The sequence below is a fragment of the Eriocheir sinensis genome, chromosome 19 (genome assembly GCF_024679095.1).
Source record: "Eriocheir sinensis breed Jianghai 21 chromosome 19, ASM2467909v1, whole genome shotgun sequence".
NCBI lineage: Eukaryota > Metazoa > Arthropoda > Malacostraca > Decapoda > Varunidae > Eriocheir > Eriocheir sinensis.
Window position 1 is genome coordinate 867,601 of NC_066527.1, and position 20,000 is coordinate 887,600.

The 20,000-nt window shown below is 41.6% G+C and overlaps 1 protein-coding gene across 9 annotated transcripts in view; it reads right to left on the reverse strand.

Moving 5' to 3' along the window:
• Positions 1-20,000, reverse strand: part of LOC127000504 (uncharacterized) — a 195,281-nt gene that overhangs the window by 84,493 nt on the left and 90,788 nt on the right. For all 9 annotated transcript variants that reach the window (XR_007754252.1, XR_007754251.1, XR_007754250.1 and 6 more), the window contains exon 3: positions 16,391-16,549. Coding sequence is in view for 2 of the 9 variants with exons in the window: in XM_050864233.1 (XP_050720190.1) it covers positions 16,391-16,549 (159 nt within the window). In the remaining 7 variants the exon portion in view is untranslated. The remainder of the gene's footprint in view (positions 1-16,390; positions 16,550-20,000) is intronic.

Genomic DNA, 20,000 nt, shown 5'->3' on the forward strand with positions numbered 1-20,000 from the left:
ATTTTACTGTGTTCTTTGTATCCTCCTCCTCCTCCTCCTCCTCCTCCTCCTCCTCCTCCTCCTCCCCCTACTCTTCCTCCTCCTCCTCCTCATTTATTCATTAAGTTTGTCATTCAAATCTTTCTTTGCTTTACCTTTATTTAATTTCTTATTTTCTTGAGACGTTTTTTGTATTTTTTTTTCAGTGCTGCAATTCATGATTTATTGAAGTTTATCCTTTTTTTCCTCAGCTTCTTATCCCTCGTTTTTTATTCAATTTTTCTCATTACTGATTTATTCTCGTCATCGTTTATTTGTTTTTTATTTATTTTATTTATTCTACGTTTTTTTCCCCCCTTTCGTCCGTTTTATACATATTCGAACGTTTATTTTTATTTATTTTTTATTTTCTCGTTCTCGTTCTTTTTTATATTCGAAAGTTTATTTTTGTTTCTCTATTTTTTATATTTCGTTTTTTATTTATTTTCTCCCTCTCTCTTTTTCCCTCTCTTCCTTCCTTCCCTCCGGACCTCCTTCCTCTTCTCCCTCCCTCTCTTCCTCCCTTCCCTTCTCTATTCCCAAGCTGCAATTCTACTCTCTCTCTCTCTCTCTCTCTCTCTCCCCCCTTCAGAAATTCCTCCTCGCCATAATTTCTTCGCAGCGATAAACATCACTTCTCTTTCCACCTTTCCCCTCGCCCCTTCCTGTTTCCTCGCCCTCCCCTTCCCTCCGTCGGCGTTTCCTCCGCACTAATGAGGCGGGGAGGAGAGAGACACCGCCACATCTACATAACACAGCCCCGTGACGCCATCTATTACGTCACAAAAGGAGGCGGCCGGATTTGCAGCTTGTCGCGCTTCGCTAACACCGACGCCGCCAGGGAAAGGTGTGAGGCCGTGATGTAAATTGAATGCCCGTTGGAAAGGAGGAAGCGAAGTCAGGTGAAATAGTGTACCCGTTGGAAAAGGAAAGAAAATCATTAAACGTTCTTCATTCGTTGGAAAAGAGGAAAGAAACTGAGTGAAGGTCGAATACCGGTTGGAGGAAAAGAAACAAAATGCGTAACGATTGGTATACTCATTGGAGAAGGAGGAAAAATGAGTTAATAAGTTAGAAAAAAGGAACAATCAGCTAACTCGTCGGAAAAGTTGAAAAAAAGTCAAAATTTGCATATCCGTTAAGAGAGGAAGAAAAGTTAAAATTGTGTCCCCCTCTGAAAAAATTAACAAAATCAGTCATAAATTGCACAAAGGTGGAAAAGAGAGGAGGAACAATCTGTTATCATTGTAGACCAGTTGCAAATGAAAATGGAAAGATCAGATAGAAACTAAAAAAAAATGTAAAGAAAACCCAATAGAGAAAATAAGAAGACAAGAAGAAAACATAAGAAAAGTGAAGGCCAACGCACTGCCAAAGGAACAGGGGAAGCGGAGATCAGTAAAATGTTAGCCCGTTGGAAACACGAAGCAAATGTCAATAAATGAACAACCTCCGGGAAGGGAAAAGACCCAGACCAAAAACTATCAGCCATTCGCCAAAGAAGAAAAACACATCGACAACACACACACACACACACACACACACACACACACACACACACACACACACACACACACACACATACAGAAGCGCTCCTGACGTCAATTATTCCCATCAGAGTTGTAACTTTAAAGAAATTGCAATGTTATTTTTTCTCTCTCGCGAAAAATATTGACACAAAACAAGAAAAAAATAGAGAAATGCTTCACAGAGAGACATTCACTTCTTTTTTTCCTTCCTACTTTGCTGGTCTCACACGCAAACACACACACACACACACACACACACACACACACACACACACACACACACACGGTATCTGTTCACCCCGCACCTCCTCTCTCTCTCTCTCTCTCTCTCTCTCTCACACACGCACACACACACACACACACACACGACCCTCCACTCAATGTATGCAAAAATTATACACACGACATTCAACTTGACTCGCTCCTTCTCTTAAACCTGAGCGGACCTGACCTTCCTGAGCTCTCGCAACCTCCCTTGACCTTGCCTGACCTGGGAATGACCTTGTGTACCTCATGTATCTGATTCTGACCTTAACGTTTCCCTTGCTTAATCTTCGGTGACCTCAAATGACCCTAGCTCTCTATATATCTTACTTCTCCTCCTAATATATCTCTCTTACTTATTTTCCTAATACGTGACCTTTCTGCTTTATATTTTTCTAGACATTTTCTCAACATTTCTTTATATTACAAACATGAGTCCCTTCTCTTTTTCTATTTCTTTTTTTCTTTCATATTTTGAATCATACTTTTTTAACTCTTTTGATATAACTTAGATTTTTTTTACCTTAACTTACTCTCCTCCGATGACCTTCACATTCCGATGACCCACTGTAAGCTTAGTGTGACCTTTCTTTTACTCCTATATGAATTTTCTGACATACTTTGAACTACTTTGACCTACTACAGCAACTTCCCGACTTACTCTGACCTCCTTCATGAACTGCCTGACCTACCCTGAACTACTGCATCAACTTGCTGACCTACCTTGACCTACTCTGACCTCTACACAACCTTGATAAACTTTCCTTGATGATTTGTTTTCCTTCACTTTACTCTGACCTAATTTGACCTCTCTCTTTGACCCCCCTTCCATGTTTCACTTTTCAGACAATGAGACAAACTTATAATGACCTTTCCTTTGACTTTATTTGGCACTGTGACTTTTTCTGACCTTTTTCACCATCCATTGACCTTTATTTCAGAGCCACGTGACATCTTTCCCTCCTGTGTCCTTGTTTGACCTTCAAGTGACCTGAAGCTACACGGAAATTTTAAATGTGACCCTTTATCATTGTGAAGGTAGATAGATAGATAGAGATAGATGGATAGATAGAGAGAGAGAGAGAGAGAGAGAGAGAGAGAGAGAGAGAGAGAGAGAGAGAGAGAGAGAATAACGACAAAGGGAAACAAAGACTCCGCACACGCGCACGCACACACACACACACACACACACACACACACACACACACACACACAAGTAGAAATAGAAGTAAAAAAATATTCTTATCAAAAGTTTAATTCATTGCGACCGAAAACAAAATGATAAGAGAAGGGAAAAAGCGATAGAAATAGTGAGGTAAAAACAGGAGAGAGAGAGAGAGAGAGAGAGAGACAGAGAGAGAGAGAGAGAGAGAGAGAGAGAGAGAGAGAGAGAGAGAGAGCACCATCTGTAATATTTATTTATATCTGTTATCTTTCACATAAAACTTTAACAGGAATTCAGAGGATGTTGGCGCATCTCTCTCTCTCTCTCTCTCTCTCTCTCTCTCTCTCTCTCTCTCTCTCTCTCTCTCTCTCTCTCTCTCTCTCTCTCTCTCTCTTCCGCCTGAACTCAATCACGCATATAAAAAAAACAAAGAAAACAAAGAAAAAAAATAGTTTAGTCTCGGTTGGAATTTATGTACTAAAAAGAACAAAAAATATTTCAAGATTTAATGATTTTTCTGATTTTTCTCTCTCTCTCTCTCTGTGTGTGTGTGTGTGTGTGTGTGTGTGTGTGAGAGAGAGAGAGAGAGAGAGAGAGAGAGAGAGAGAGAGAGAGAGAGAGAGAGAGAGAGAGAGAGAGAGAGAGAGTAATCGGTAACATAGTGGTTGAGGCAAAGTTGAAATGCTTGCTTAGGCCACAAAGGGAATTGAGGAGGAGGAGGAGGAGGAGGAGGAGGAGGAGGAGGCGATGCAGAAGATGTGGTGGCGTTTAATGCATGGTTGGTATGACGGAGATGAGAGAGAGGGAGGAGGAGGAGGAGGAGGAGGAGGAGGAAAAGTGTTAGCATGCGGTCGAGAATAAAAGGAATATTAGAGGGGAGAAAAACTGAGGAAGAGGAGGAGGACGTGAAGGAGGAGGAGGAGGAAGAGGAGGAGGAAAAGGAAGAGGAGGAGTAGGAAGAGAAGGGAAAGGAAGAAGAGGAGGAACAGTGTTAGCATGTGGTCGAGAACAGGAGGAGTATTAAAGGAAGAGAAGAAGAAGGAGGAACAGGAACAAACGGAGATGAAAAACGAGGTAGAGGAAGAGGAGGAGGAAAGGGAGGGAAAAAAAAGAGGAGGAAGACCAGAGAGTGAGATTAATGAAGGAAAAAAGCGAAAATTGAGGTAAAAATCGCATTAGAAAAAGAAAAAAAAATAATGAAATGATTAATGGACGAGAGAGAGAGAGAGAGAGAGAGAGAGAGAGAGAGAGAGAGAGAGAGAGAGAGAGAGAGAGAGAGAGAGAGAGAGAGAGAAAAGGAGAGAAAAAAAAGAGATAATGCAGGAAAGGAAAGGAAAGGTCTAGGAAAGGAAGGAAAGGAAGGAAAAATAATTATGTTCGTAATAGCACGCGTTAAGAGAGAGAGAGAGAGAGAGAGAGAGAGAGAGAGAGAGAGAGAGAGAGAGAGAGAGAGAGAGAGAGAGAGAGAGAGAGAGAGAGAGAGAGAGAGAGAGAGAGAGAGAGAGAGAGAGAGAGAGAGAGAGAGAGAGAGAGAGAGAGATAACGTTAGATAATAAAAGGGAATGGACGAGTCATTTATATATTTGTTTATTTATTCTCTCTCAATAAAGCAGAATCTAACTGGGTGTCTCTCTTGTTCAGTATTAAGAGGAATCAGTATTATTTTGTTCTTTCCTCTTCATGTATATTATTTTCATATTTTTACTATTTTCTTTAGATTTTTCTTGTTCCATTTACTTTTTTCTTGTTTTCTGCTTTTCGTTTCTATTAATTTTGTTTTCTTCTCTATTTTCTTCTTCTAATTCTCGTTCTTAAGATTTCTGTTTCCTCTTGTCTCTTACTTCTTATTTTTTTCTATTTCTATTAGTTAACGTTCTTCTTATATTTCGTGTTCCTATATTTTCTTTCTCTCCGTATCCTTTATTTTTTCTTCCGTTCCAGGTTTTAATAGTATAACAACAACAACAAGAAAATGACAAGAACAGCAACAACTACAACACCATACAACAACTCAACTAACCCACAACAACTTAACAACCCACGAGAACCACCATAAACACAAACAAACAACACTCATACCACCACCTCCACCAGTACCTCCCCCACCACCACCGCCAGTACCACCACTAACACTATTACGACTCGCCCTCCCGCTCCGCAAGTCACACAAAGCCTGGCCTCGGAGCACAAGCCGGGCCATACACGCGGAGAGGTAACCAAGTCAGCAGCGTAGTAAATCCCTTATACGGTAAAGGTAAAGGTGGGTGCATATCAAAGTTGCCAGATTGTCGTACTGAGCCTCTTATATTTACCAACTTCCCACCCCAAAACTGTCTCCTGGGCCCCAATAACTAGATTCATTTATGCTTATCGTTAAAATAGTTGATTCCTGGCGTTTCTTGGTAATAGTTAGGCGTCAAAAACCGGTAAGTACTATGCTCTGAGTACGATAATCTGGCCAACGGTGGTGCATATGCTATAGCCGTGTGTGGCTGCGATGCTCACCGCCGATCCGTTGGGCCTTTGAGTCCGCGTTAGGTAGAAAACAATTACTCCGGGACGTATGATTACTACAGTTTACCTTCCCCTGGTTTCCCTAGGTACCCATTTATCAACCAGCCCGAAAGGGAGGATGAACAAATGGGTGGGCTGCACGTCGACCCAGGCCCGTGGAGTTGTAGCCAGGCACGGTGACCACTAGACCATGGAGAAGGAGGTGGAGACGAAGAAACGTAAGCATGAGATCGAGTAGGAGAGACGAACAAGAGCAAATGAATGACTCAAGTATACCAAGAACCAGCAAGTGACGTAGCAAATCAGAGAGATACTGGGACAAGACGGAGAGGAAAAGACGAGAAAAAAAAGAACGAGAAGTAGAAGATTGACCATGCCAGGAAGACAGGAGAAAACGGAAGGCAAGTATCACGACCCAGCATGTAAAGTAGCGAATCCCATATACAGAGACAGAGCAAGAACAGGGCAAAAGAGAAGGAGGAGGAGGAGGAGAACAAGGAGACCAGATAGGCAAAAGCAATGGTAAGAAGCGACCACCCCTTTATACGGAGAGGGAGACGGTACAAGGTGAGACAGAGACGGAGGAGAGGGAGAATGTGACGAGAAGGAAAGGCAAGAACACACAGCAGGAAGGCAAGACTCGGCCATCAGGAGCAGGATTACAACTCAGGTGATGGTGTGTCCCTCTTGTGTGTCCAGGCGTTATATTGGAGACCCAGAGACGAGGAAGAAGATAGACGACTAGACGTACAGAAGGAGAAGGAATAACGTACGACGGAAACATAGATAGACAGAGACAAACATAGATAGATATAGAGCGAGAATCAAGTTAAGAGAATGAAGTGCTGGGAGAAGGGAAAGCATAAGAGGATGAAAATACACGTCGAGAGAGACACGGAGGGACAGAGAGAGAGAGGAGTAAATCAAGATAAGAGAGCATAGGGCAGAAACAGATGACGGAGGGGAAGCGCAAGCGAACGGAAAATGGAAATAAGTGCGTCTCGCTGTGTGTGTGTTAGTGAATTTATTATAAGTCGTCAGTTATTTATATAGATGAGGGACGTTCTGAAAAGGGTTTGGAATGGTTGTGAGAGGGAATAAGTTAAGGGATTGGATAATATACGTAAAGGAGAAAGGAAATGATAAACTATGGCAAGGAGAAAGGAGAATAAATATGTATCTAGTGAAATGTGAAGAGAGTAGATATAGAGATAGATAGACAGATAGATAGATAGATAGATAGATAGATAGATAGATAGATAGAGCGAGAGAGAGAGAGAGAGAGAGAGAGAGAGAGAGAGAGAGAGAGAGAGAGAGAGAGAGAGAGAGAGAGAGAGAGAGAGAGACCCTACTCTGCAATTTTCACAAAAGATTCCCCTAAAAATGACAAACTCCCGCAGTTATACACTTCCTATCTTCCTCCTTTATCTTCCTCCTCCTCCTCCTCCTCTTCCACTTCATTCTCATCTTTCTCCTCTTCTGCCTATGCCAATTCTTCTCTTTCGGCACGCGACTTTTTTTTATAGTTTTCTTCTCCAAATTTACCCTTTTTCCTCTTCCTTAAAAACCTTCTTCTCCTCCTCCTCTTCCGCCTTCTTCTTTTTCTCCTCTGTTTCCTCCTCCAGTTCATAATTTGCTTTCCTACCTCTACTATTTTTAACTTTTTTCATCTTTTTTCAAGCATATTTTCCTTTTTTTCTTTCTTTTCTCTTCTTCTCTCTTCCTTCTTCCTCTTCTTTTTCTCCTCTGTTTCCTCCTCCAGTTCATAATTTGCTTTCCTACCTCTACTATTTTTAACTTTTTTCATCTTTTCTCAAGCATATTTTCCTCCTCCTTGTTCTTTTCTTCTTCTTCCTCTTCCTCTATCTCCTCTTCACCCTTCTTCTTCTCTTCTGTTTCCTCCTCCAGTTCATAATTTGCTTTCCTACGTCTTTTATTTTTAACCTTTTTCATCTTTTCTCAAGAATATTTTCCTCCTCCTTGTTCTTTTCTTCTTTCTCCTCTATATCTACCTCCTCTTCCAAGTTCTTCCTCTTTTTACTTATTCTAAGGCATCTCTCATTTTGGTTGTTTCTCCTTCTCCTCCTCCTCCTCCTCCTCCTCTTTTTCCTCTTCCAGTTCTCTATTCATTCGCTCTTCCTCTTTCCCTCTTTCCCTTACTCTCCAGCATCTCTCCTCCTTCTCCTCCTCCTCCTCCTCCTCCTAATTTCGGAAGCCTCTGCCGGGACAAAAAAAACTCGGCGTGACAGGAGGGAACGCGCGTCCACAGTGATTAAGGACCGACACACACACACACACACACACACACACACACACACAGAGGGGAAAATATAGAAAGGAATGTATATCAGTAAGTAGTAGTAGTAGTGATAGTAGTAGTAGTAGTAGTAGTAGTAGGAGGAGGAGGAGGAGGAGGAGGAGGAGGAGGAGGAAGAGGGAGGAGGAGGAAGAGCAATGATAAGGAAAATAATAACAATAATAAGAAAGAAAAATAAAAAAATAAAATAACAATCATGGAAGCTAACAAGATATACAACACAATAATAATAATAATAATAATAATAATAATAATAATAATAATAATAATAATAATAATAAATAAACCCTAATAAAAACAAGCCCTAATAAAACCACAACCACCACCACTACCAATAATAATAATAACAATAATAATAATAATAATAATAATAATAATAATAATAATAATAATAATAATAATAATAATAATAATAATAATAATAATAATAATAATAATAATAATGGCAACAAAGGGCCGTAATAAAAGCACAATAAACGTTCTGATTACAAAGGTCCTGCATGAGATTAACGAAACATTATCACGAGCCGCTCAAATTAAAGCCCGAGTGTGTGTGTGTGTGTGTGTGTGTGTGTGTGTGTGTGTGTGTGTGTGTGTGTGTGTATACGTTGTTTTAATCTGTTTCCCCAAATAGGACGATGTAGTATTCTCTCTCTCTCTCTCTCTCTCTCTCGGTAAATCCATTAATCTTCGTTTTCCCACGCTCATTCGACTCATTTTCCTCCTCCTCCTCCTCCTCCTCCTCGTCCTCCTCCTCCTTCTCTTCCCCATCATCGTCTTCCTCCTCCTCCTCTTCCTCTTCCGCCCCTTCTTCTCCTTTCAGTCTTTATTTTTTATTTTTTCTGTTTTCTCCTCTTCGTTTTTCATTCTCTTCCTTTTCCTTGTCCTCTTTTCTTGTCTTCCTTTTCAAAAAAAATTTCTCTCTTGTTCCTATTTCTTTTTTTGTTGGTATTTTTTCCTCTTCTCTCTCCTTTACCTCATCCGACGCTTCTTCAATTTGTTCTTGTATCTTTCTTTTCCTTTTCTATTAAGTTTCCTTTTCTTTTCTTCCTGGCATTTTTTCCTCTTCCTTATTCAATTCTAATTCTTCTTCTTCTTCTTTTTGTTCTTTTTCTTCATGCTTTTGTTCCTCCTTTCATTTCCTCTTCCTTTTCAATTTCGTCCTCTTCATCTTCCTCCACTACGTCCCCATCCTCCTCCTCCTCCTCCTCCTCCTCCTCTTAACGGGGTATTCGCAGAAGGGAATATTGGATTTCCTTCTTTCGGTCTTGTTATCTTCCATCTTGCACGAGCGACGGTCAGGGAGGAGGAGATTAATGTGAGAGAGAGAGAGAGAGAGAGAGAGAGAGAGAGAGAGAGAGAGAGAGAGAGAGAGAGAGAGAGAGAGAGAGAGAGAGAGAGAGAGAGAGAGAGAGAGAGAGAGAGAGAGAGAGAGAGAGAGAGAGAGAGAGTTTTGTTCTATATTACTGTTTTTGTTTTTTATTTATTTTATTTTATATTTTTTCCTTTTTTGTCTTCTTTAAGTTTTTTCTTCGTCGCTTTTCTTCCTTTCTTTTCTCTTTCTTCTTCTGTTTCTTCTTGTTTTCTCCCTCTACTTCATTTTCTTCTTTCTTTTTGTCTTTCTTTCTTCTTATTCCTTTGTATCATCCTTTCCTCTTCTTCTTCTTCTTCTTCTTCGTCTTCTTTTTCTTCCTCTTCTTCTTCTTCTTCCAGTTCTCATTTTCCTCCACTTCTCTCTCTATTGTTTATTTATTATTTTCCGTTTTCTTTCTTTTTATTTTTATTCGGTAACTCAAGTAAGTTTCCTCGAGTGAAATTAACGTGGCGATTTATAGTCAATTTAGTACGCGTGCTAAATCTCTCTCTCTCTCTCTCTCTCTCTCTCTCTCTCTCTCTCTCTCTCTCTCTCTCTCTCTCTCTCTCTCTAATCTTTTCCCCTTCCATACTTCTTCTTCTTTTTCTTTTTCTTCTTCTTTTTCTTCTTCCTGCTCCTCTTCCTCCTCTTCCTCTTTCTTTTCCTTCATTTTCCATCTCAACCTCCATAACCTCCTCCCCTTCCTCTCTTTTTCCTCCTTCTTCTCCTCTTTCTTTCCCTTTATCTTCCCTCTCTACCTCTTTAGTTCCTTCCTCTTCCTTTCTCCTTCCTTTAACCAGCTCCTCCTCCTCCTCCTCCTCCTCTTTAGGCATTCAGGGGCTGAGGGAATATTAGATCAAGGTTGAGTTACGGCGCCGCGCATCGGGGAGCAACACATTAACAACACCGCCATTATGGGACTCGGAAATAGGCGGCGGAGGGTAATGAGTGAGAGGGATTACTGGCACCACCACCCACACCAACACCACCATTATCATCATCATCATCACCATCACTATCAATTCCTTGACGTCTCATTATCATCTTTACTTATTATTATTTATTTTTTACGTTTCGGCCTATGCTGGGGTAGGCTGGGCTGTCTTGGTGTGGCCTGGTGGTCGGCTCCTGCCCGTTGTGGCGCAGGCAAGTGTTTATAGTGGCGTCATCTTGCTTGGCTCATGTTGCCCCCAGGAGCGCATCATTGACCTGTTACTACTACTACTACTACTACTATTACTTTTACAACTCCTCGTCTTTCTACAAGTACTACAATCACCACCTCCTCCTCCTCCTCCTCCTCCTCCTCCTCCTCCTACTACTACTACTACTACTACTACTACTATTACTACTACTGCTACTGCAACTACAGATACCACTTTTTTGCAGCCCTTCCCCTACCACCACCTGTCAAATTACTTTCCCTATGCACCACCATGACCACCACCACCACCACCATGTAAACTCCCATAACCATAAACCATCACCACCACCACCACCACCACCACCACCAAACGCTACAGTATTTCCCTCCACCTCATGAACGCGTCAACCAATCACCCGCCACCACCTGCCAACCATTATCCTCTCAACCAATAAAAATTAACGACTCGCCGCTACCCTTGTTCCTATTGGTCCGCGGTGGTGGTGGTGGTGGTGGTGACGATGCGCGGGGTATGAAAATGTGAAGGGAGAGGAGGAGGACTAGGAGGATGAGGAGGAGTAAAGGAGGAGGGAGAGAAAGTTAAGAGTGGGAGAGAGTTTTTGGATTTTAAGGTTTACAGTTTGGGAATGGGAGAGAAAAAGGGAGAATGGAAGGTTAAAGGGTGAAGTAGAGGGAGAGTAGAAGGGAGAGGAGATGAAAGAAAAAAGGAGAGAATGGAGGAAAGGATGAAATGGAAGATGAAAAGGTTGAGGATGAGTAGAATAAAAATTGATTCGGGAGTACTAAAACAAAGGGAATGGAAGGGCAGAGAGAGAGGGATTGAAGATGGAAGAAATACAGACTGAAGAAAATGAGAAAAAGAAAAACAGTAAGACAGGGAGACAGGGAGAGAAAACGACCCGGAGGAAAGGAAAAAGAGGGTAGGGGGGAGGGAGAAAGAGAAACTAAGAGGTGAGGGAGAGATGGTAAACGATAAAATGAAAGGGGATAGAGGGAGAGGGAAGGAGGAAAGGAAGGAGGGAGGAGGAAGAGAAGCTGGAGGAGAGAGAGGGAAGGAGGAAAGGAAGAAGGGAGGAGGAGAAGCTGAAGGAGGGTGAGGGAAGGAGGAAAGGAAGGAGGGAGGAGGAAGAGAAGCTGGAGCAGAGAGAGGGAAGGAGGAAAGGAAGAAGGGAGGAGGAGAAGCCGGAGGAGGGTGAGGGAAGGAGGAAAGGAAGGAGGGAGGAGGAGGAGAAGCTGAAGGAGGGTGAGGGAAGGAGGAGAGAAAGGAGGGAGGAGGAAGAGAAGCTGGAGGAGAGAGAGAGAAAGAGGAAAGAAAGGAGGGAGAAGGAAGAGGTGAAGCTGGAGGAGGGTGAGGGAAGGAGGAAAGGAAGGAGGGAGGAGGAGGAGAAGCTGGAGGAGGGTGAGGGAAGGAGGAAAGGAAGGAGGGAGGAGGAAGAGAAGCTGGAGCAGAGAGAGGGAAGGAGGAAAGGACGGAGGTAGGAGGAGGAGTAGCTGAAGGAGGGTGAGGGAAGGAGGAAAGGAAGGAGGGAGGAGGAGGAGAAGCTGGAGGAGGGTGAGGGAAGGAGGAAAGGAAGGAGGGAGGAGGAAGAGAAGCTGAAGGAGGGTGAGGGAAGGAGGAAAGAAAGGAGGGAGGAGGAAGAGAAGCTGATGGAGGGAGAGGGAAGGAGGAAAGGAAGGAGGGAGGAGGAAGAGGTGAAGCTGGAGGAAGGTGAGGGAAGGGGTGAGGGAGGGAGAGGAGAGAGAAAAAAAAAATCCAACTCATACAAACTCGTCATTTCTGTCTCAAAAGTTATGAAAATGATAAGAGCATATGACTCTCTCTCTCTCTCTCTCTCTCTCTCTCTCTCTCTCTCTCTCTCTCTCTCTCTTAAGCACTTTATCATCGTCTGTGTCACTTCCCTTCTTCGCGTCATTGTCCTCGAAGAAGTGAAGGAGGAAGAACAAACACAAAAGAAGAAGAGGAGAAATTAAGGAGCAAACAAGGAGGAGGAGGAGGAGGAGGAGGAGGAGGGAAAGAAAGGTAGACAAAGAGACTCTATGAACGAAGAGAGAGAGAGAGAGAGAGAGAGAGAGAGAGAGAGAGAGAGAGAGAGAGAGAGAGAGAGAGAGAGAGAGAGAGAGAGAGAGAGAGAGAGAGAGAGAGAGAGAGAGAGAGAGAGAGAGAGAGAGAGAGAGAGAGAGAGAGAGAGAGAGAGAGAGAGAGAAAGGATTGAAAAAGTTAAGACAAAGAGTTGGAAAGATGAATGCAGAATAATGATGATGATGATGATGATGATGATGATAAGGAGGAGGAGGAGGAGGAGGAGGAGGAAGGAAAAGTAGAAGGAAGAAAAGAGAGGAAGGAAAAGAGGAGGAAAAGGAATAGAAAGAGGAAATAAGAAAGAGGAAATAAGGAAGAGAAGGGGGGAGGAGGAGGAGGAGAAAGAGAAGGGGGAGGAGAAGGAGAAGGATGACGTAAAGAGGAGGAGGAGGAGGAGGAGGAAGGGGAGGAGGAGGAAATAAAGAAGGAGCAGGCGGATAGGAATGAAGAAAGAGGTACTAGATTATGAAGAGGAGGAGGAGGAGGAGGAGGAGGAGGAGGAGGAGGAGGAGGAGGAGGAGGAGGTATTTGTCTGTCAGTAATGAAAGTCAAACAGTTGTTGGGTCGACCATTCAGTGTGCCCCCTCCCCCCCTTCCCTCCCCCTCCCCCTTTTCTCTCCCTCCCTCCTCTCCTTCTTTCCTCCCTTCTTCCTTCATCCCCCTCTTCAGCCTCTCTCTCTCTCTCTCTCTCTCTCTCTCTCTAATTTGCACCTCGCTATCCATAATGACGCAATAGGTGAGTTCGTTGTAACACAGTGAATGGCGTTAACGTTAAAAGTCCCGCTGCAATTACTGACTTCGCGTACGTTGTAATTGAGGCGTGGAGACCGTTATTAATTTTGTTGTTGTTATTTTTGTTGTTGTTGTTATTGTTGTTGTTGATGGCGGTGGTGGTGCTTGTCATTGTTGTTGTTGTTCTTTTCGTTTCCCTCTGCTTTTCTCTGTATCTATCTATCTGTTTTTCTGCCAGTATCTATCTGTTTCTATCTACTTATATCTGCCTAATTATCTAACTATCTATCTATCTCTGCTTTTACTTCTCTGTCCATCCGTCTATCTGGGTCTCTATCTATCTATTAATATCCCTGATTGTCTGTGTGTATGTATCGCTAACTATCTATCTATCCATTTATCTATTTATATTTTTTCGTCTACGTCAGTAATCACATTTTCGGTGCTCGCAAAATATAAATAAATTGCTGTGAATCGTTCCTCGTCCATCAGAATTCTCTCCTTTAATCCATCTCTCCAATTCATCTTTTTTAAACAACGATACAAATTTTTTTTTATACGTGGTGAAGCTATCCAAGAAAAAATATATTACTTGTTTTACCTCGCATTTTTTTTTTGCTCTGTGCTTGTCTGTCTGTCTGTTTTTGGTTCGCTTTTGTTTGATTCTGTCTCTTTTTTTTGTCTGTGTGTCTGTGTTTCTGTCTGTGTGTTCGTTTGTCTGTATTCGTCTTTCTCTGTCTAGTTGTGTGCCTGTATGTCTTTTTTTCGTTGTCTGTCTCTGTCTGTTTGTATTATTGTCTCTTTTCCTTCTCTTTCTCTCTATCTTTCTATCTTTCGTTCCTTCGTCTTTCCTAACCTCCTCTTCTGACTTCCTCTCCCTTCATTTCTCTCCTTCCTCAATCTCTCTCTTTCTATCTATCTTTCTTTCCTCGTCTTTCCAAGCCATCTCTTCTCTCTCCCTATCTCTCCCTCTCTCTCTCTCTACCTTCTTCTTTCTCCCTCCTCTCTCTCCGAACCCTTTCCCTCAATATCTCCCTCCCTCCCTTCCTTTCCTCCAACCTATCCCCTCCCACACACACTCTCGCATAGTCCCGGGGCAGTTAAAGAAGTCGAGGCTTTCACTGTGTTCGGCGGCGCTGCTCAAAGTGTCGCCCAATTGTCGTCCATTAAAATGTAAACAAACGAGCGAGCCAATCCCGCACTTTTCCATTAAGAGCATCGGACTCTTTCCCCCGCTTAAGATCCTCCGTGATTTGCATTTAAATGGCGTTTCATCAGCATCGAAGGCGAATGCATATATACATACAAGCCTGCCGCCGCCCGAGCCCCGAGCCAGCCAGCGCAGTTCGGCTCAGACATGCAGAGAGGGAGGACGTGCGTGCATGTGTGTGTGTGAGAGAAAGAGAGAGAAGGGGGGAAGGGAGGGAAGGGAGGAAGGAAGGAAGGAAGGAAGGAAGGAAAGGAAGGAAGGAAAGAAGGAAGGGAGGGAAGGGAGAGGAAGAGAAGGAGAGGGAAGGAAGGGAGGGAAGGGAGAGGAAGAGAAGGGGAGAGGGAGAGAGAGAGGAAGAGAGAGAGAGAGAGAGAGAGAGAGAGAGAGAGAGAGAGAGAGAGAGAGAGAGAGAGAGAGAGAGAGAGAGAGAGAGAGAGAGAGAGAGAGAGAGAGAGAGAGAGAGAGAGAGAGAGAGAGAGAGAGAGAGAGAGAGAGAGAGAGAGAGAGAGAGAGAGAGAGAGAGAGAGAGAGAGAGAGAGAGAGAGAGAGAGAGAGAGAGAGAGAGAGAAGGGTAGAGAAGGAAAGGCAAGGGAAGGGAAAGCAAGCGAAGCGGAGAGAAAGGAAGGGAAGGGAAGGGAAGGAAGGGAAGGGAAGGAGGAACAAGTGAGTGAATGAGTGGGAGAGTGAGAACGTGTGTGAAAGAGGAGGAGGAGGAGAGAGGAGGACTGAAGAGAGAGCGATTGAGTGAGTGATTGAGTAAATGGAGGAGCCAGGTAAGTGGACAGGAGATAAAGAGAGAGACAGACAGATAGATAGATAAATAGACAGATAGATAGAGAGAGAGCAAGAGTGATTGGTTTAGTAAATGAAGGAGATGAGAAGTGTAGACAAGAATGAGAGAGTGAGAGAATGAGAGTGAGAGAATGAGAGTGAGAGAATGAATGAGCGAGTTAGCAAATTAATGAAGAACTCGTTATTTATACACTCATTTTGACCATTAGTGAATATACATAAACAAAAATAAGAGTTTGGAGTTATTGATAGCTTAAAGAAATGATGGAAAAACAAGGAAAAAAAAGGACAATTTAAGTGAAAAAACGAAGAAAAAATAAATAAGGTCAAATTTGATGTTTTGATGAGCGAATGGAGGATATAAATAAGAATGAGAGTTTGAGGTTATTGATAGTTTAAAAAAATTATGAAAAAAGAAGAAAAAAAAAATTTGAGTGAAAAAATGAAGAAAAATGAAAAATAAGGTCAAATTTGATGTTTAGATGAGCGAATGGAGGACACAAACCTACACACACACACACACACACACACACACACACATACACACATACAAACACAAGCAGGCCAGAAAACATTTAGACGGACAGACATATCCACTTTGTACCTCAATATCTTTTTATTTATACGTTTGGTTATTTTATTTTTATTTTTCCTATCCATGCAGTCAGTCAGCCAGTGTGTGTGTGTGTGTGTGTGTGTGTGTGTGTGTGTGTGTGTGTGTGTGTGTGTGTGTGTGTGTTTGTTTGAAAGAAAAAAAAATAAATGCCAGAAAATATACAATAAATTCCTACATCCTTTCAGTACTACATATTTTTTTTCCTTTGTCGAACGTAAATAAAGGAATAAAATAAAGCAAATAAAAGAGTTAAGTAAATAAAGTAAATAAAGTAAACAAAGGATTAGAGTAGATGTAGGAAACAATAGGAATAAAGGAACGTTGTAAATCCCGGCCGTCAGTTGCCCTTCCCTTCCGTTCGTAAAAATAAATAAGTATCGTGTATTTCAATAGACTTTAATGGAGGTATCAAGGCTTGCTTGCTCTCTCTCTCTCTTTCTTTCTTTCCTTCCTTCCTTCCTTCCTTCCTTTCTTTCTTTCTTTCTTTCTTTCCTTCCTTCCTTCCTTCCTTCCTTTCTTTCATATACAAACAGAAACAACCTCTCTTTCCCCCCTCACAAGCCTCCAATATAGCTAGCAGAGGGCGAGTCCAGCACGTGATCAGACCATGGCGAAAACAACACTCTGTACTCACCTGACTTGACGGGTCGGATGCACACCTTCGCGCAGCCCGTGGAGCAGCACTTCCCGGCGCCGGCGCAGTCCCCGTCGCTGCCGCACTGGTCCTCCACGCCTTCGGGACACAGCGAGGCGTCCATCAGCCGGGTGGGGCATCTTCCTAGCTTGATGGGGCCTGGAGGGGAAGGAGAAGGAAAGGGTTGAATGTTAGGGCTGAGGGGAAGAATGGGCAAGAAAATAATGAATAGCTAGTTTGGTTAGGTGGGGTTAGGTTCACAGTAGTACGGGACTATTACTCTTTTTTTTTTGAGTAGCAACGAAAAGAAAAACTGATGTAAATTGAAAAATGAAAGCTGAATACGCAGCGATCTCCAGTAAGTCAAATTTCCGAGAAGAGAACAGATTAGTAGTCATTGGAAAAAAAAAACCAGTAGAAAAAAAACGTATATATGCCTGGTTGTGAATTGCGGGGGAGGCGAAAGTAAAGATGAAGCCTTGGAATAATGGAAAGAGAAAAATAGTGTTTTGTAAAGACGTAACGACCTCTTCCACTCCTTATGTTCTTAATGTCTAGAAGAATGGACAAGGAAATAATGAATGAAAGTAATGATTTTAAGGTTAAGTTGGGGGGCATTTGGTATAACTACGCGTGGCCTCAGTGTTAATATTTGTTACGTTTGGCTTTTGGGGTAGAATGTAGTGCTTGCTATGAACGAAAGAAAGAAAGGGGAAGAAATGTGATAAGAAATGAAGATTAGACAAGGAAACAATGGATGAAAGTAATGATTTTAAGGATAAGTTGGGGGCATTTGGTATAACTACGCGTGGCCTCAGTGTTAATATTTGTTACGTTTGGCTTTTGTGGTAGAATATAGTGTTTGCTATGAACGAAAGAAAGAGGAAGAAATGTGATAAGAAACGAAAATTGGACGTTGGAATGATGTAACAATAAAAGAAATAGGAAATATAACGAATAAATGCATAATAGGTAATAAAATGATAAAAGAATAAGACAATATATAATGAATAACCGAATAATGGGCAAGAACATGATGAAAAAGTGAAAGGAAGAAGACAAGGGGATGCAAAAACGAATGACAGACAGAGATAACCAATGGGTGAATAAATCTTCTCCTCCTCCTCCTCCTCCTTCTCCTCCTCCTCCATCTCCTCTTCCTCATCACCATCAAATCAGCAAAGTTCTCCTCCTCCTCCTCCTCTTCCTCTTCCTCCTCCTCTTTCCTCTTAGTCGTCTTGATGGTCTTTTTTCCTCACCAAACGCACTTATCAGCTCAATACCTCCTCCTCCTCTTCCCTCTCCTCCCTCTCCTCCTCCTCCTCCTCCTCCTCCTCATTATCAGCATCGAATCAGCATCCATCTTTCCTTCCTCCTTTTTGTCTCTCTCCCTACTTATCTCTCTCCATCTCTCCTCCTCCTCTTCCTCCTCCTCCTTCTCCTTTTCCTCCTTTAAAATTGCATTCATTCACCGTCAGTCTCTCTCCTTCACGTTACCACCACCACCACCACTATCATCACCATCATCATCATCATCAGTAACACATTTTGAGTCCTATGAACGGGGTAACAAATAGCCAACTTTTGTCGTTCGTCAGTGTGTGTTGTGTGTGCTGAGTGTTGGAGTGTTGCAGAGATCCCGGCAGAGTTAGGTGTCGGAACGGAGGGCGAGAGAGTGGAAGAGAGAGATGCAAAAGAATATATATGGAGGGAATTAATTTGTAGGAAGGAAAAACGTTAGCGAGAGAGTGAAAGAGTTAGATGTTAAAGAATATATATGGAGGGAATTGATTTGTAGGAAGGAAAAACGTTAGCGAGAGAGTGAGAAAGTGAGATGTAAAAGAATATATATGGAAGAAATTGATTTGTAGGAAGGAAAAACGTTAAGTAAGAAGCAAAATGAACATAGACATTGGAAAAAGCATATAATAACTACCTGTTTATATGAGGAATTGTGATGATAATAGTAGTGATAACGAAAATAATACCACAAGACGTACCTTAGGAATAAACAAAAAAACACTAGCATGTTCTTAATGTTAGCGAGAAAGAGCAACGAGAGAACAAAGGAATGCTGATATAAATTGTAGAAGGAGAAAGATGATGATGATGTGATTTCCAAGTAAGAAGAACGAGAGTAGAAAAGTGAATGAAGAAATATACGGGACTTTTACTCTTTCCTTTTTTAGTGAGTAGCAACAAAAAGAGAAAAAAAACCCCACTGATATAAACTGCAAAATGAAAACTGAATACGCAGCGATCTCCGGTAAGTCAAATTTCCGAGAAGAGAACAAATTAGTAGCGAGTGGAAAAAAACAAACAAACAGTAGAAAAAAAAGAAAACGTATGCCTGGTTGTGATTTACGGGGGAGGCGAAAGAAAATTTGAGGCGTTGAAATAATGGAGAGAAAAAAATAGAGTACAGGAAACGATGAAAATTGACTGAAAGAAAGAAAGAGCGGAGTGTTTTGCCGCAGACTATAACACAAATAGGAGGAAAATAAACAGAGCTAAAGGGCATAAAGGATAAATAAAGGTAAATTTGGGAGCATACGTAAAGATGAAGCGTTGGAGTAATGGAAAAAGAAAAATAGTGCACAGAAAAAGGTGAAAACTGATTGAAAAGAAAAAAGCATGGAATGTTTTGCAGCCGGGGAGGAAAATAGACTAGTGAGTGCTAAATAAAGGTATATGCTAAGGTAAAACTTGATTAAAAAAAGAGAAAAAAGATTGATTTAAAGCCGAGGAAAATAAACTGATATGTGTGTTAATTAATTTGAGGTAAAGTTTCGAGCAAACCTAAATAATAAAGAGTTGGAATAATAAAAAAGAAAAATAGCGTACATAAAAAAAAGATGAAAACTGATGGAAAAGAAGAGAGAATGGAGTGATTTAAAGCAGAGTAACATGTAAAGAGGAAGAACATGAACTGCTGAGTGTTAAATGTAAAAGTGAAGGGTTGTAATTTTAAAAAAGAAAAATAGGAAACAAAATGGTGAAAAGTGATTGAAAGAAAGGTAAAATGGAGGAGTTTGCGGTTGAGTAAAATGTAAATAAGAGGAAAATAAATTAATATGTCTAAATTGAGGGTAAAAATGAAAGGTTGCAATGTTGAAAAGGAAAATAGTGTACAGAAAAAAGGTGAAAGCTGCTTGAAATAAAGAAAGAATGAAGTGTTTTGCAGCAGAGGATGAAAATAAACTGCTCTGTGCTATGTGAAGGTAAATGCAAGGTGAAAATTGATTAAAAAAAAAGAGAAAAAGAGTGATTCAAAGCCGGACAAAATGTAACAAGGGCATTAGCTTTTGGTAATGTGCTGAATAGTCGTTACAAAAATAGGAAGTTAGAAAAATAGGAAGACAGCAAAATAGGAAGATAGAGAAATAGGGAAATAAAAAAATATGAAGTTAGGGAAATAGGAAAAATAGGAAGTATTAGAAATATGAGAAATAGGAAGTTAGAGAAATAGGAAGACAGATAGAGAGTAAGAGGAAGAGAAAGAGTAATAATGAACTCTAAAAGGAATGGAAAGACGATAAAGATGGAAGCAAGAAAGAAAACTAAAAGAAAGAGAACAAGGTTGAAATATTGTGAGGAAGAAAGAGGGAAA